The 13,582-nt window shown below is 31.6% G+C and overlaps 1 protein-coding gene across 2 annotated transcripts in view; it reads right to left on the bottom strand.

Moving 5' to 3' along the window:
- SCN7A (sodium voltage-gated channel alpha subunit 7) overlaps positions 1-13,582 on the bottom strand; it is a 92,552-nt gene that overhangs the window by 65,401 nt on the left and 13,569 nt on the right. The window contains exons 2-6 of one of the 2 annotated variants that reach the window (XM_033231247.1): positions 9,851-10,095; positions 6,582-6,700; positions 6,134-6,223; positions 4,683-4,811; positions 3,110-3,201 (exon numbers count right to left, since the gene is read on the bottom strand). In XM_033231247.1, the coding sequence (XP_033087138.1) occupies positions 3,110-3,201; positions 4,683-4,811; positions 6,134-6,223; positions 6,582-6,700; positions 9,851-10,081 (661 nt within the window). In that variant the 5' untranslated portion in view covers positions 10,082-10,095. The remainder of the gene's footprint in view (positions 1-3,109; positions 3,202-4,682; positions 4,812-6,133; positions 6,224-6,581; positions 6,701-9,850; positions 10,096-13,582) is intronic. The other variant, XM_033231245.1, reaches the window with a different exon arrangement.

The following is a 13,582-nucleotide window of genomic DNA, read 5'->3' as shown; positions in this document are numbered from 1 at the left end:
GGAGCTTTAATTTTAGCACTGACATTTTGTTTGATGGAAAAGAAATGACACCATCACATTTTTATAAAATTAACTTTGCTAATCATTTTCATTAGTATTTACTAATTAGATTTTGTTAGAAAGTTCTGGGCCATATGCCAATTTTGATCTTAATTTTCTGATGTAACTTCCTCCTTCTTTTAAATTTTAACCTTCGTTTTGCTTAGTGTAAGTCTATTATAGAGTTTAATTGTATTTCTGACTTCATATTAAAGTCTCTGCCTTGATAAAAAAAATTTAAACCAATTGCATTTATTTTCATAAATTAGGTTTACACTGGAATATACCTTACTTTTTTTATTTCTATATCCTCCTTATTATTCACTGTGTTTATTTTCCTTTGTTAATAAATTTACTATGTCTATTTTTTCCTTTAGTATTTTAGATAAAATACATGTTTTGAGAACTTATATCCAATTTAAGGTCCTATTTTGAAATAACATGCATATCTCTACATCAGTAAGACTGTGTCTACGCAGTCCCACCATATAAGGCGAGAAAATAACTGTGTTTATTTTCTCACATTTCTCTATTCTTACTTCTCAGTTTTTGCTAATATAAGTAATGACCTTTGATCTAGTTATAATTGTTGAATTGTGTATTTTGTATCACATATTATCTATCATGATTTATAGAAAGGATAAATTTCAAATCCTTACAAGGGCTTCCCAGGAAGCATAGATTCACACAAACAGGGAGTTAAGAGGACTTGGATGAATCTGCCCGACTTGAAGTGGCAGCTGTTTTTCATCCAAGCAGGTTGTTGCCATTCATAAATGTAGGTGGACCTATCCTGACAATTCATCCAAGTTAAATTGGATTTCAACATAAAATCATCAAATTTTTATAATATTAACATCTATTTCAAAGTTTTCTAAAACATAAATATGTCTCTAGTTCAAGAATGAACCACAGAAGTCCATGTGCTAACTTCTGATTTATAATATTTGCATTCTGTTAATATTGTCAGTTTCAGAGCTCATTGCAATTACTTTTAGAACTAAATACTCTCATTTCTAAATATTTTATTTTCATACTTATTTTTTCAGCAGATATTCTGAAAAGATACACAAGAATTGTTTGAGAACTCTTGCATAGCTGAGAACATAACATTTGTTGACTATACCTACAAATGACAGCCAAGTATAGAATTCTAGTGTCTCAACTTCCCTGCCTACACTTTCCCCCAAGCTCTGAAACTCCACTGCCTACTTAAGTTTACTATTAACATGAGGTCTAAGGGTAACCTGTCCATGATGTATGTTTCTCGCTTTTTTGCTTGAAGAATTTTATAATACTTTTATTCTTTAATACTTTACATTTATAACATTTTACAATATGTCTAAGTGTATATTGTAGTTATTATTTATCTAGTATAAGCTGATTTCTTTCATTTGTAGGGTCTTTTTCCAGTTAAAAAATTTTTAATTTTTTTCTATTGTATATATTTCAATAATTTGTCTTTTATATTCATTCTTGTCTGTTTTCAGGATCACTGTTTATGCATAAGATGGACTTTAGTCTTTTCTCCTTCATTAATCCGTTCCATTTTTCAGTTCTATTGTATTAATACAGAATTCCTCTAGACTTTCTTTATACAAGCGTGCTTGTTTGATGCACTGATATTATTTTATGGCTTCTATTACCACTGAATATTCATCTAGGGTAGTATAATTTTTTATCACTTTTCTGTTTTAAAGTTAGTTATATTTGCCCATATTACTCTCCCATTTCATCATTTGTTGAGAGACTGCAAAAAGACAATTTATTATGTATGCTTCTATTTTTAAGCACATTTATTTTAAAAGAGGATACTTGCTTTCTATTAAATATATATTTCTCTTTCTATATTGCAAAATATTTTCATTCACTCCTTATTGCTGGTATGTGCCTAGTATATTCTCCCTTGAAAAAAAGAGTGAGAGGTCTCTACTAGCCTGTAGGCTTCCAACTCTAGTGAATGAATTCTTCTTGTATTATTACAACTTGAATTCATCTGATGTATTTAATAATTCTTACCTCTAGTCTTAAGATGAAGATGCATGTGAAATATGTGGGGAGTAGTAAGGGAGCTAGAGCTGTGAAATTCCCATCAGGTTAACTCTCACTAATTGATTCCTTCACTAGATTTGATAAAGCTGCCATGCCACAGATAGTTTTTATTAAACAGCTTTACTGAGATATAATTCACGAGCTCCACAATTCAACAGCTTAATGTGTACAAACCAATGTTTGAGTATATTACAGGTTATGAATTATCACCATACTTTCCAATCTGTTTTTCTCATTTGTTCTGCCTAAATTACAAATACATAACCTATATATATTTAGCCTTCTTTCTGGTCTATGAAAGTTGCCTGTAGGCTTTGTTTTTGCTTTTATTACATTCTTTATTTGCTTTCTTGATACAGCTATTTCATAACACTTCAGAACTGCAGCTAAAACATTCTGGATAGCGTTGTTCTTATCTAACTGTTCTTATTCATTCACAATAACAAACTAGAAGGTGTTGGTGTGTTTCTGTTAGAACGTCTCCAGAAATGGGAGCTGTAACTTAGTCTTAGCATCTTCCATCAGTGTGGTAAAGTTGCAACCACACTGATAGAAGACGAATTTTGTGGTATGTGAATTGCACCCTATCCAAGCACTCAAAGCAAAGGGGAATTCATCTTATTTTATGTTACTTTGTTCATATCAACTGGTTTCCTGATAAAATGAGGAAAAGAAAGAGGCAGATTAGACATCTGTCTAGACCACTATTTCTCTCAGAAGTCTAAGAAGAATTTTTTATAAGTTCAAATTTAATTTGTAAGAATTACAAATTAAAATATGTTTTATTGATGTCTATATTTTGGTTTTGTAAAAATTGAGCCTATACCAAATAAATAACAGTCAATGTATTTTTCTCCTCTTTCCTAGAGTGACATAAATGTAAATTTCAGATAACTCACTGGTTTCAGAGTGGAAACATTGTTCAATATTTCCTCTGAACAACAACAGGGAAGTTCAAGTGAATACATGGCAGTATATAAAACAAAATGAAGAAAAGATATTCAATGCAATTTCTTACCTTGATTTAAAGGAATAATTTTTAAAATTCTCAAAGTTCTTGCAGTTTGAAGCATTGGAATGAAGTTTAGAGGTGAGTATCTTATAACAACCCTGTGGAATTAAATTAGAGTTACGTAAAAGTCACATTACATCTATGCTACTTATTCTTGGCTTTTTATGGTTTTTGAAACTTATTTTTAAAACCATATATGCAAACATTTCCCTTGATCACATGAATCCATATTGCAAACAGTTTTATTATTGATTAGAAGACAAAGATTGCTACAGTGGAAAGTGGCCAGGTAAATATTAATCTATAAACTTATGAGAGTTTACAAAAGTTTGACATTGTGAATACTCTTAATTTCTCATAAAACATTCTGCACTATGTTCATAAATCTTTTGTTATCTAATTACTGAAAAGATAGTTACAATGAAAAATGAATATCTAGTTTTTTAAGGAATAAGATTCATTTTAAGTATTTAAACTTATGATAATGGTAATTATGGTGGTGACATGAGAATAAAGATTAAGAGAGGATGAGAATGAGGATGATGCTGATGATATTGATGGTGATGGTGATAATGATGACAATGGTGATGGTGATGATGATGAAGGTGTAAGGCAGACTGTGTGTTGATTAAGGGCACAGATTCTGAAGCCAGACAGCTTGTGTAGAAATCCAGGCTTTACCATGAACTAACTGTGCAACATGAGCAAATTATTTAAATCTTTCTTGCCTCAGTTTCCTCAACTGTAAAGTGGGGTTAATAATACTTCCTGATTCAGAGGGTTTTTTGAGAGATTTAATGAGTTAACTTATGCGAAGTACATAGAAGAGCATCTGGCACATAGTAAGGGCTCTGCAAGTGTTAGCTAACAGAAAGAGCAAAGCACCAAAGATAATGGTAATAATAGTAAGAGTAGTGATGGTAATAATTACAGTCATATGACACACTATTTTAGATTGCTTACAATATAGCAGACACTCTTTATGACCTTTATAAATGTTATTTCAAAAATTGACCCAAAATCTACAAATAGAAAATCACTTTATTTTTAACAAGAGTTTGATGCCAGTAATGATTTCCGTAGCTAGAATACACTAAATAGAAGTATTTTAAAAAGAGACATGAAATTGTTAGAATTGTCTGAAGCATTCCAGAAAATGTGTGTGAGGGGGTGGGTGTTTAAGATACATTATTCTGATCTCTAGCATATTTACTGGTCTTAAGCAATGTAGCTACATGCAATGTAGATTGGGAATTGAGAATCAAATCTGCTAGGACCTTCTCCTAAGTATTCAGGGGATTCGCTCACTGATCACTAAAAGGCACACTTAAAATGCACAGATTCAATATTTATCATTCTTGTTCCAAATAGCAGAAAATAACCCACTCCTTTCTTTTTTATTGCATCTTCTGAGGACTAGGTCAGAGGCAGCTGAGAGAGCTCACAATGACTATAACTTTGAAGTATCCACCACTTACAGACTATCTTCAGGCAGAAATCTTTGTAGACATCAATTATTTTTTATGAAAAACATTTGCTGAGCAAAACATTAAAATAGACTCAATTTAGAAATACTCACTCAAACATAGTTACACTGAAATCAAGCCAGTTCCATGGATCACCAAGGAAGGAAAAAGATCCTGCCCAGACACCTCTTGCAAAGAGTTTTACAAGTATTTCAAATGTGTAAATTCCAAGCAAAGTATTCCTGCAGAAATTTTTTAATATAAATATTATTGGTGAGAATAATACATTGTCAACTCTGAAATACTATGTTTATGATAACTAGCTGGCATTTAAGAATAAGTCATCAGGAAGGTGAGACCAGGTCTACTTGGTAGGCCAAAACAAACCAATCACCAATAAATTAGACAACATTCAAGAACGAAAGTGCTCCTTGAGCCCTAACTCAATGCTTTAAATAGGGTAGGCTGTGTCTTATGGCATTTGTCATGACATTTGACTTTTTAATTTGTTTATTACTGTAGCCATGTAGTATAATTTGAAGTCAGGTAGCATGATGCCTCCAGCTTTGTTCTTTTTGCTTAGGATTGCCTTAGCTATTTGGGCTCCTTTTTGGTTCCATATGAATTTTCTTTCACAAGAACATGGATGGAGCTGGAGGTCATTATCCTTAGCAAACACAGAAATGGAAAACTAAATACTGCATGTTCTCACTTAAAAGTTGGAGCCAAATGGTGAGAACACATGGACACATAGAGGGGAACAACACACTGGGGCCTTTTGGAGGGCAGAGGATGGGAGGAGGGAGACGATTATGAAAAAAATAACTAATGAGTATTAGGCTTAATACCTGGGTGATGAATAATCTGCATAACAAAATCCCATGACAAAAGGTTACCTATGTAACAAACCTGCACTTGTGCCTCTGAACTTAAAAGTTAAAAAAAATTTAAAAATTCAATAAATCCTAGCTGACAGGTAATAGTCTTTACATATTATGTAGGTAAATGATAAAAACATCAAATATCAAATATGATCCCTATAGGGATTACACAATAATTAATAATCATCATTAAGGGCATGTGTAAGATCTAATTTTATTATATATATATATATATTTTCAAGTTTTTTATGGTGATATTGTTATAGTCACCTTCCAAAATCAACTAGTTTTAAGAATAATATTAAAGCTCAAAAGGTAACTTCAAGAAAGCCTTTTCCCCCAGATAATTTAATGGGTCTTTCCATCCTTACAGTCTAATGCAAGTCAGACTACTGGTATGTCTTCGGAAAGAGAGGAATAGAACAGAAAGGGAGAAAGAGATTTTCTTAATGAATGAAAAGGAATGAAAGTTACCTGAGTTAGAAGTAAATCAGCAATGAGATTGCAGCAGCAAAGAAAACAGATGTGAAGCACTGAAATATTATCTTAATCATTAACAAATATTAAATTTATTATAATATAAAATATAGTGTATTATACAATTCAATATTATTAAAATAAAATGTAAAATATTAAAAATATATAATTATATATGATATGTATAAAATAATTATATAACATACTCTAATACTGGTCTCCATTTTGGCAAATTAGTCAGGGACATGAATATGCAATCAAGCAGGACACTAATTAGAATAAGCAGTCGGAAAAAGGTAGCTTATAGTCAAGGAATAATAGTTAATAAATAATATTGGAAAATATACATTTCTATTATATATATTTATATACATTGAGCTAAAATATTTTCTTAAATGTTGAAAAATATTAATCTTATTGAACAATGGGCATTAATATTTGTTAATATTTACTATTGTTGTGTATATTAGAAAATATACTTTATATGTATTTTCAAATGTGGAACACTTAATGAAATATAATCTAGATTTCAACATGACCTAACATGAGACATAAATTGAAAAGAGAAAAATACTGCAGAAATAGTTGACTAGCAGTATAGTTGCAGTTAATGTCAGCACAGTTTAAAGTCAACAAGTCAACAGAAAAGGATATGGATGTGCCAAAACCTTGATAGTTGTTCCTCTGATACAATTGAAAGGAGACAATGTACACAAGATGGAAGCCGCATTGAATCTGAAGATTGTTCTATTTTTATTTAATACTATGAAAGTCTATAAGAAGAAAAGCGATCAAGTGAAATTAGAACTGAGAACCATAATCTCATCAATTATGCAACAAATTGTCAATCAATCATCATTATAGTCTTCGACTCTAACAGCTATACTTTCCTTTTTTTATATATTTTTATAGACTAAGTCAAATGGAAGGATTTTAAATGTTTTTATTCGTATTGAGGCTTGTCTGTTTATCTACCATTTTTGCTTTTTTGGGTTTTTTGCTACTGTTACACTCAAGAAAGTTGTTTGTCTCAAGCCAACCTCTGGTCTCCTTAGAGAACTAACAGAATAGGAAGAACACAATATCCCAATGGCTCACGAAGATCCATTTAAAAATGCCGGAGCCGGTGTATCTGAGGACGTAATGAATGTTAAAAGTTAGATTTTATTTCAGAGCAAATCAAATGTGGGATTATGATAGCAAAGAAGATTCAATGAATTGAAATAGTACATTAATTCTTAACAATTGTCTATGAAATAAAACCAAACTTGCATGATATCATTAACATACATATATCTAAACCAGAAATTTATAACATGTAAACTTAATACATTGAGATATTAAAGCATTAAAATTCTAACAAAAAATAATGAAATATCAGAAATATTCTGAAATTAAAATTGAGTCATATATCTAAATATGTGTACATGCTTGTGTATGTACATGAATATGTACATACATATTCAAGTGTACATATATAATGTGTGTGCATATATATAATACATATTCATGTGTATATATATTGTGTGTATATATATATAATACCTGCATATGAGCACGTTTGTATATTTTTATATTTGTGTGTAGATATATATATATATATATATATGTGCACTCATTGAAAGTGTGTATATATATCCACTATATATCCATTTGGAAAAATTTTATTGTGGGGTATAAATAAATACAAATAGGAAATATTTTATAGCTTACAATCTAAAAGAGAATATTTTATAATTTGTAATATATAACATACTGAAGCATAATAAATTATAGTATACTAAAATTATATATTAAATATAATCTATTAGAGGCTACAGTATTATATGTTTTGCAGGTGATTATTTCTATTGATATTTGTATATATACAGAAAAATAGACTACTTAGTACAAATATATATTCAACAATATTTCATGAATAAATGTTCTAAATGGAAACCAAATTGTGATATAATTCTTCTTAATAAAATATTTTTCTAACACACAATCTGTCAACACTTTGACCTATACTATAGCTATCTTCTCTCTATTTTAAATGCAAACAGAAAATAAAAACTTAAAAGAGCCAAAGTAAATCTGATTTTCTAAAATATGCTTTTCATGCTATTTTCCAGAACAATCTCAAACTTCACACAAGATGTAATATATGTGATTGTGATGAGTAATTTAAGATATAATAATCTCCCAATTTAAGAGCCGAAATTGTTTTATTAATTATAAAAGTATTTATTTTATGCCACTTTTAACAGAATAAACCTAATATAACTCAAATAAATTGTCATTTATAACAGCACTTTTATACCAAGCTATCTGTGCAGTTCTTGCTCCAGATGTTTCATAGGAACTAGACCAAGAGTAACTCTGGGCCTTGGTTTATTTTTCAAAATATTTGGTTTTGTCTTCAATAACACAACTAGCGCTTTGCCAACCACGTCGGTACACACTGCAGGGTACTCAGAACTCTGCAATATTACACCTATCCCTACGGTTACAGTGCCATATCAATTATTATGACATAAATATAGCAAAAACTGAATGTAGAGGTCATTGAGATGAGGGCTTAACTTATACTTTCATTAAAATGCTCTCAAGATTAAGCATGTATATTATAACAATGCTGCATAATGCCCATGGAGGCTACCAGAGATACTGGAGTCTTTTAAGTTAATACATACATTTCTACCATAAAATGTCAATATTCTTCCACCATGACAAGTATTCCAAAGAATTGTAATTTATTTAAAAAAAAAAATCACTTTGTCTTCCATCCAGAGAATGTGGTGCAATCCCTTGTCACCCATTTGATAATATCATTGAATGCTCAACGAATTAATTTTTTAACTATGAAGCTAATTGTCACCTTCCCCAAATTTGATATTCTTTCTAGTTATTTCATTTCATCAGTGGCATCCCCATTCCTCTACACTGAAAATCTTGGCATTTTTAGCCAGTCAAATCGTGCTGTTTCCTTTCAGCTTTGTTCTCTCTGTCTCCTCTTGACTTCAGTTCCTGGATTACTCTCTCTTTGTTATTTCATCTTTCTAATCCTGTCTCTTCCATGCAATAGTCATTTAGAAATCTGTTGGGTTAACGCTACTTAAACATTATATTCATTGCATCAGGCCTTTGATCACCATATTAAATCCACGTTGACATCTCCATTATCTCACCTCATATCTCACAACTTGCAACAGCTAAGTTTCCAGTTAGAGCATCACTTTTTCTTTGCCTCCTTCCAGAATCCTTCTCTGCTCTTACCTACACATAGGTCTTCCCTTTCCCTTATTAAAACTTTGAAGTGTTCTTTAAGCTATAATTCAAATTCTGCAGGATCCTTAATGATTCTTTCAGCTTCATTGGTTCACACCTATCTCTGATTTCTAAACGTGATTACTTTCATACCTAACATTTTGTGCTTGTTCTGGGGTTGGACATATAGTAGCAGATGCCTAAAGTCATTCTGGAGATAAGGGGTAAGTGTATGCATGTATGAATGAATAAAAATGATAAATAACATACGGGTTGCATTTACTTTTCTAACTTCTGAGTAAACTCATCATATGGAACATTTTAAATTGAGCAAATTCTAGGCATTTTACAGGCATTTTAAAATTGAAAACCACAAATGGACAATCATCATGTTCCCTTAAAATATTTCACTTACATTAAGGCATACTAATACATATATTATGAAGTAAAGTAATCCAAAATATACTACCTAACCAGGTAAGATATCAGTTTTGATAAAAATCTCCAATATGTGTGCTCCCAGAATGAGATATCTTATGTAGTTCTGCATAATTTAAAATCAGATCTTGCCCTGTTTTTCATTATCTTTTTGTATCCTATCTCAATTACATTTTCTGTATGTCTGGAAATAAAATAATAAAAATGTCATCAAAATAATCTCAATTAATTCTCACATTTTTTTTCTTGTAGTAGTATGGGTCCACGTCTTCCAAGGGCTCTGACACCATTCCTTGAGAAAGGTTTCCATAAATAAATGGTAGCTCTTTGCCAACTTCCAAGTCAGGATTTGGCTTTAAATCTTCTTCATGTTCCTCATTATGTGTTTTAGCAATATGCTGTTTTATAAGTTCAAAAGACTCTTTAGTGAAGGGAACAAGGCCCTTAGGTTCTGGTGAAGCCAACATTTCCAATTTTGTACCTGCAAAAAATTCTATATTAAAGTTGGGTATACTAATAAAACCATAAAAGTACAAAAGGTTGGGACATGAAAAATAGAGACCAGTAAACTGAATGCATGCATTTAAAGAACATATTCCTTAGTTTTGTAGAAATCTAAGTTGTCCTGAGTTTTATTGTACTTAATATCGAACTTAATTTGTAATTTCATGAGTAACTCAATATACTTCACTTATTCATTGTTTTAAACTCTTTCTTTAACTGAAATCTACCTTTCAACTTCTCCATTATAATAAAAGCGATCTTTTTTAGAAAGATCTTTTTTGCTAGAGATACTTTTTCTGGCCAAATCCAATTATTTCCCTGGGAGACACGTTTAGCAATTGACTACACTTTTCTTCTTTAAACTTACTCTGCATTGGCTCTGCACCTTGCTCTTCCATGTCTCTTTTTGTATCTCTGATTACTTTTTTAAAATCAATTACAGTATTGGTCAAATATTAACCCAAATTTTAACTCTGATATCTCTTAAGGTTTTGCCTTCTTCCTCTGCTATATTAAATCCACGTTGACATCTCCATTATCTCACCTCATATCTCACAACTTGCAACAGCTAAGTTTCCAGTTAGAGCATCACTTTTTCTTTGCCTCCTTCCAGAATCCTTCTCTGCTCTTACCTACACATAGGTCTTCATGTTGTTCAAAAATTATGAACTAGAATCAATGAGGTGAAGCCAGAAGAGATTTGGCTCGAGAAAATAAAGATCTTTCTAATAGCTGTCACAAATGATCTGGACATCAAACCTTCCCCTACTACCAACATGGAAACACATACTTCTTGACAGGCAGTGGGATGATTGAAATAGATCTGAATATTGGTTGTTAATTTCCACATCTTATAATTTTGGAACATTCTAAGGTTAAGATCATTGGATTGAATTTGTTGCACAATTTCACATGATATAAAAGTCTGACTGAAATATTAGCTAACTAAAACTATGCAACACTGAATTAACAAAATCAATACAGTTTTTATATTTTTAGGGATCCATCCTGATTGCTAACAAATATTACTAATGTAAGTTAAGAACATTGACTTTAAAAGAAGACACAAAAAGAGGTTACAAACTTCTTGCATGGATGCTGCCATTAATGAAAATGGTTTAAACACCTTCCATGGAAACCGCAAGACCCAGTTTGCCAGCCTGTCTTCCTTTTGCATAATCCTAGTATAATATCCCTTTTTTTCTTTTACTACTCCATAAAAAATAATCTTGGACTCTTCATTTTGCCACCCCCTAGCTATGAGACCTCAGTAACATAGCTGACCTTTCCTCATATGTAAAATTTGGAATTCCTCATATATCTCACAAGGTTTTAAAGATTCAATCAAACCATAAAGAAATCCTGGACCACAGTAGTGGTTTCATCAGTACGGATTCTGTCATTTAACTCAGTCACTTATCCTAGAAGATTGTTTTAGTGATAATTTTGATGTTGAATGAAACTACCCTGGGTTGTTGACTAGATGAATGAATGAATGAATAGACAGCAGACATTGCCTTCTGTGATACTGCAAAAAAAGAAAAAAAATGCAAGCACTTATCAAATCGAAGTGGCATGCATCTGACTTCTAGATGGTTGAGTGCAGACTGTTAAATTATTAATCAATAAATCATAATTCAGTAACTTCATTTCTGTGGGGAAATTATGTAATATTGTCCAGGCACTATGCTTTCTGGTGAGCCATCTTAATACAGCACTAAAGTCTGAAAAAATATAGAAAGATTAATAGTTAATCCATCCATTAGACTTCTTTCTGAAAAATTGAATAGCTAAAGTAAGCTTTTGGCAATAATTGTATAAAAGTCAATTGTATCAAGTCCAGATTTGGACACTAACAAATTCATTGTACTAATATTTTATATTGTTGACTGAAGTGGAATCCATTTCTGTTGAATATCAGTTGACATTTGCAGGAGGTGCAGAAGTACATGGAAATGGGGTGAATTCTTATAGAAAAAAAAATTCTCTTTGAAACGAATTTCAAATTTAAGTATGAGCCAAAATTTATTTTAATCTTTATGGAAATTATGATTATGGCCATGCTTACCAAGTACTATTTTTGAAGCACTGGAGTAGATGTTTCTAATTAAATTATCTTATTTTCTCTCATATCTTCCTTATGATTACCATTTTAAGGATGGGGAAACAGTGTTTGATCAGTATAATGACTTTTCCATCATTGTATAGCTATTTATAAAGGTGGTAGAAATAAATGCTAATCTAAGAATTTAAATCTAAATGTTGGTACACTGAAACTACCCTGCAAAAATACTTATGATATATACTTTTTGGGGGCAAGTGTAAACAATTGATACTTCTGTATGGCTACTTTAGAAACGTCCAAAAACCAGTGAGCTCGCTGGGATTATTTAGCCACCAACTTGCACAACTGAGTAGCTGACAGGTTGATGTAAGGTGGGAGTGTCTAGAAATTTTCTTTAGGTAAATGTTGTCAAAGTAAAACATTTTCTGTTTTGTAAAACCGAAGGTGAGCAAGCATAGAGGACATTAATTTAAAGGGGACATAGTACTGCCTAGCATGGTAATCCACTGTCTGGATTTAGGGAACTCATTATTGTAGGAATTGCAGTTGGAGACCTACTGCAATAGAAGTGAAAGAAAGCATCAGATAATAACTTTACCAGCTTCTTATGGATATAAGAGGTGAACACATGACTGGCCAATCCAATCAATGAACCAACTCAAAATTTTGAATTTAGATCTAAAAACACAAAATAAGAGGGGAGTGGATAATCCATTTTTGCAAGAGAAACAGAAGCTTCAGTTGCAATTTGGGAAGCAGTAATATCAATGGAGCCAATAGCCATCTCCAGTGTGACATTTTTGGTGGTTTGAGGATGAAGTATTATTTATGTCCACTGGACTGGTTTAGTCATTTGACATTGGCTGTGGTCTTGGCTGCATCTTAGTGCCTGTCTGAGCACAGGTAGTAGTTCTAATCTATCACATAATTTCATTTCCCCATGCCAGTTTTGTTACTGTGATTAAGCATAATTTGAAGTATTAGTATAATATGGAATCTACATAACAATTGAGTAGTTTGTTTCAGAAGAAAGTGGAGAAATAGAAGATATTCAATAACTGATAGAGGGAAGCTTGTAAAAAATGCTTTTTCATTGGTATATTCACACTTAGGTGGACATTCTATCAGTCACTGAATCAGTGTTAGTTCCCACCAATCACTTTTTCTCTCTTCTATGTCCCAATTTCTATAAAGGCTTTGGAGCATAAGATACAGTTCAAATGATTTTGGGTTTACTTTTCTTTTACAGGCATTTTAAAGATTGAGTATTCGCTGCCTTCTAGTTATGCAGATAGTGTGGGTTTTGTGTAGGTTTGTTATATTTAGTTGCATAGTTTTGTGTACATATTCTGTTGTATTTGTTTTTCTTGTTGTACTGCATTGTTTGTGGAACACCTAC

Source organism: Trachypithecus francoisi, unplaced genomic scaffold (assembly GCF_009764315.1).
Source record: "Trachypithecus francoisi isolate TF-2019V2 unplaced genomic scaffold, Tfra_2.0 Lachesis_group13, whole genome shotgun sequence".
NCBI lineage: Eukaryota > Metazoa > Chordata > Mammalia > Primates > Cercopithecidae > Trachypithecus > Trachypithecus francoisi.
Note: the sequence above shows the minus strand (reverse complement) of the source record. Positions and strands in the feature narration are given on the sequence as shown.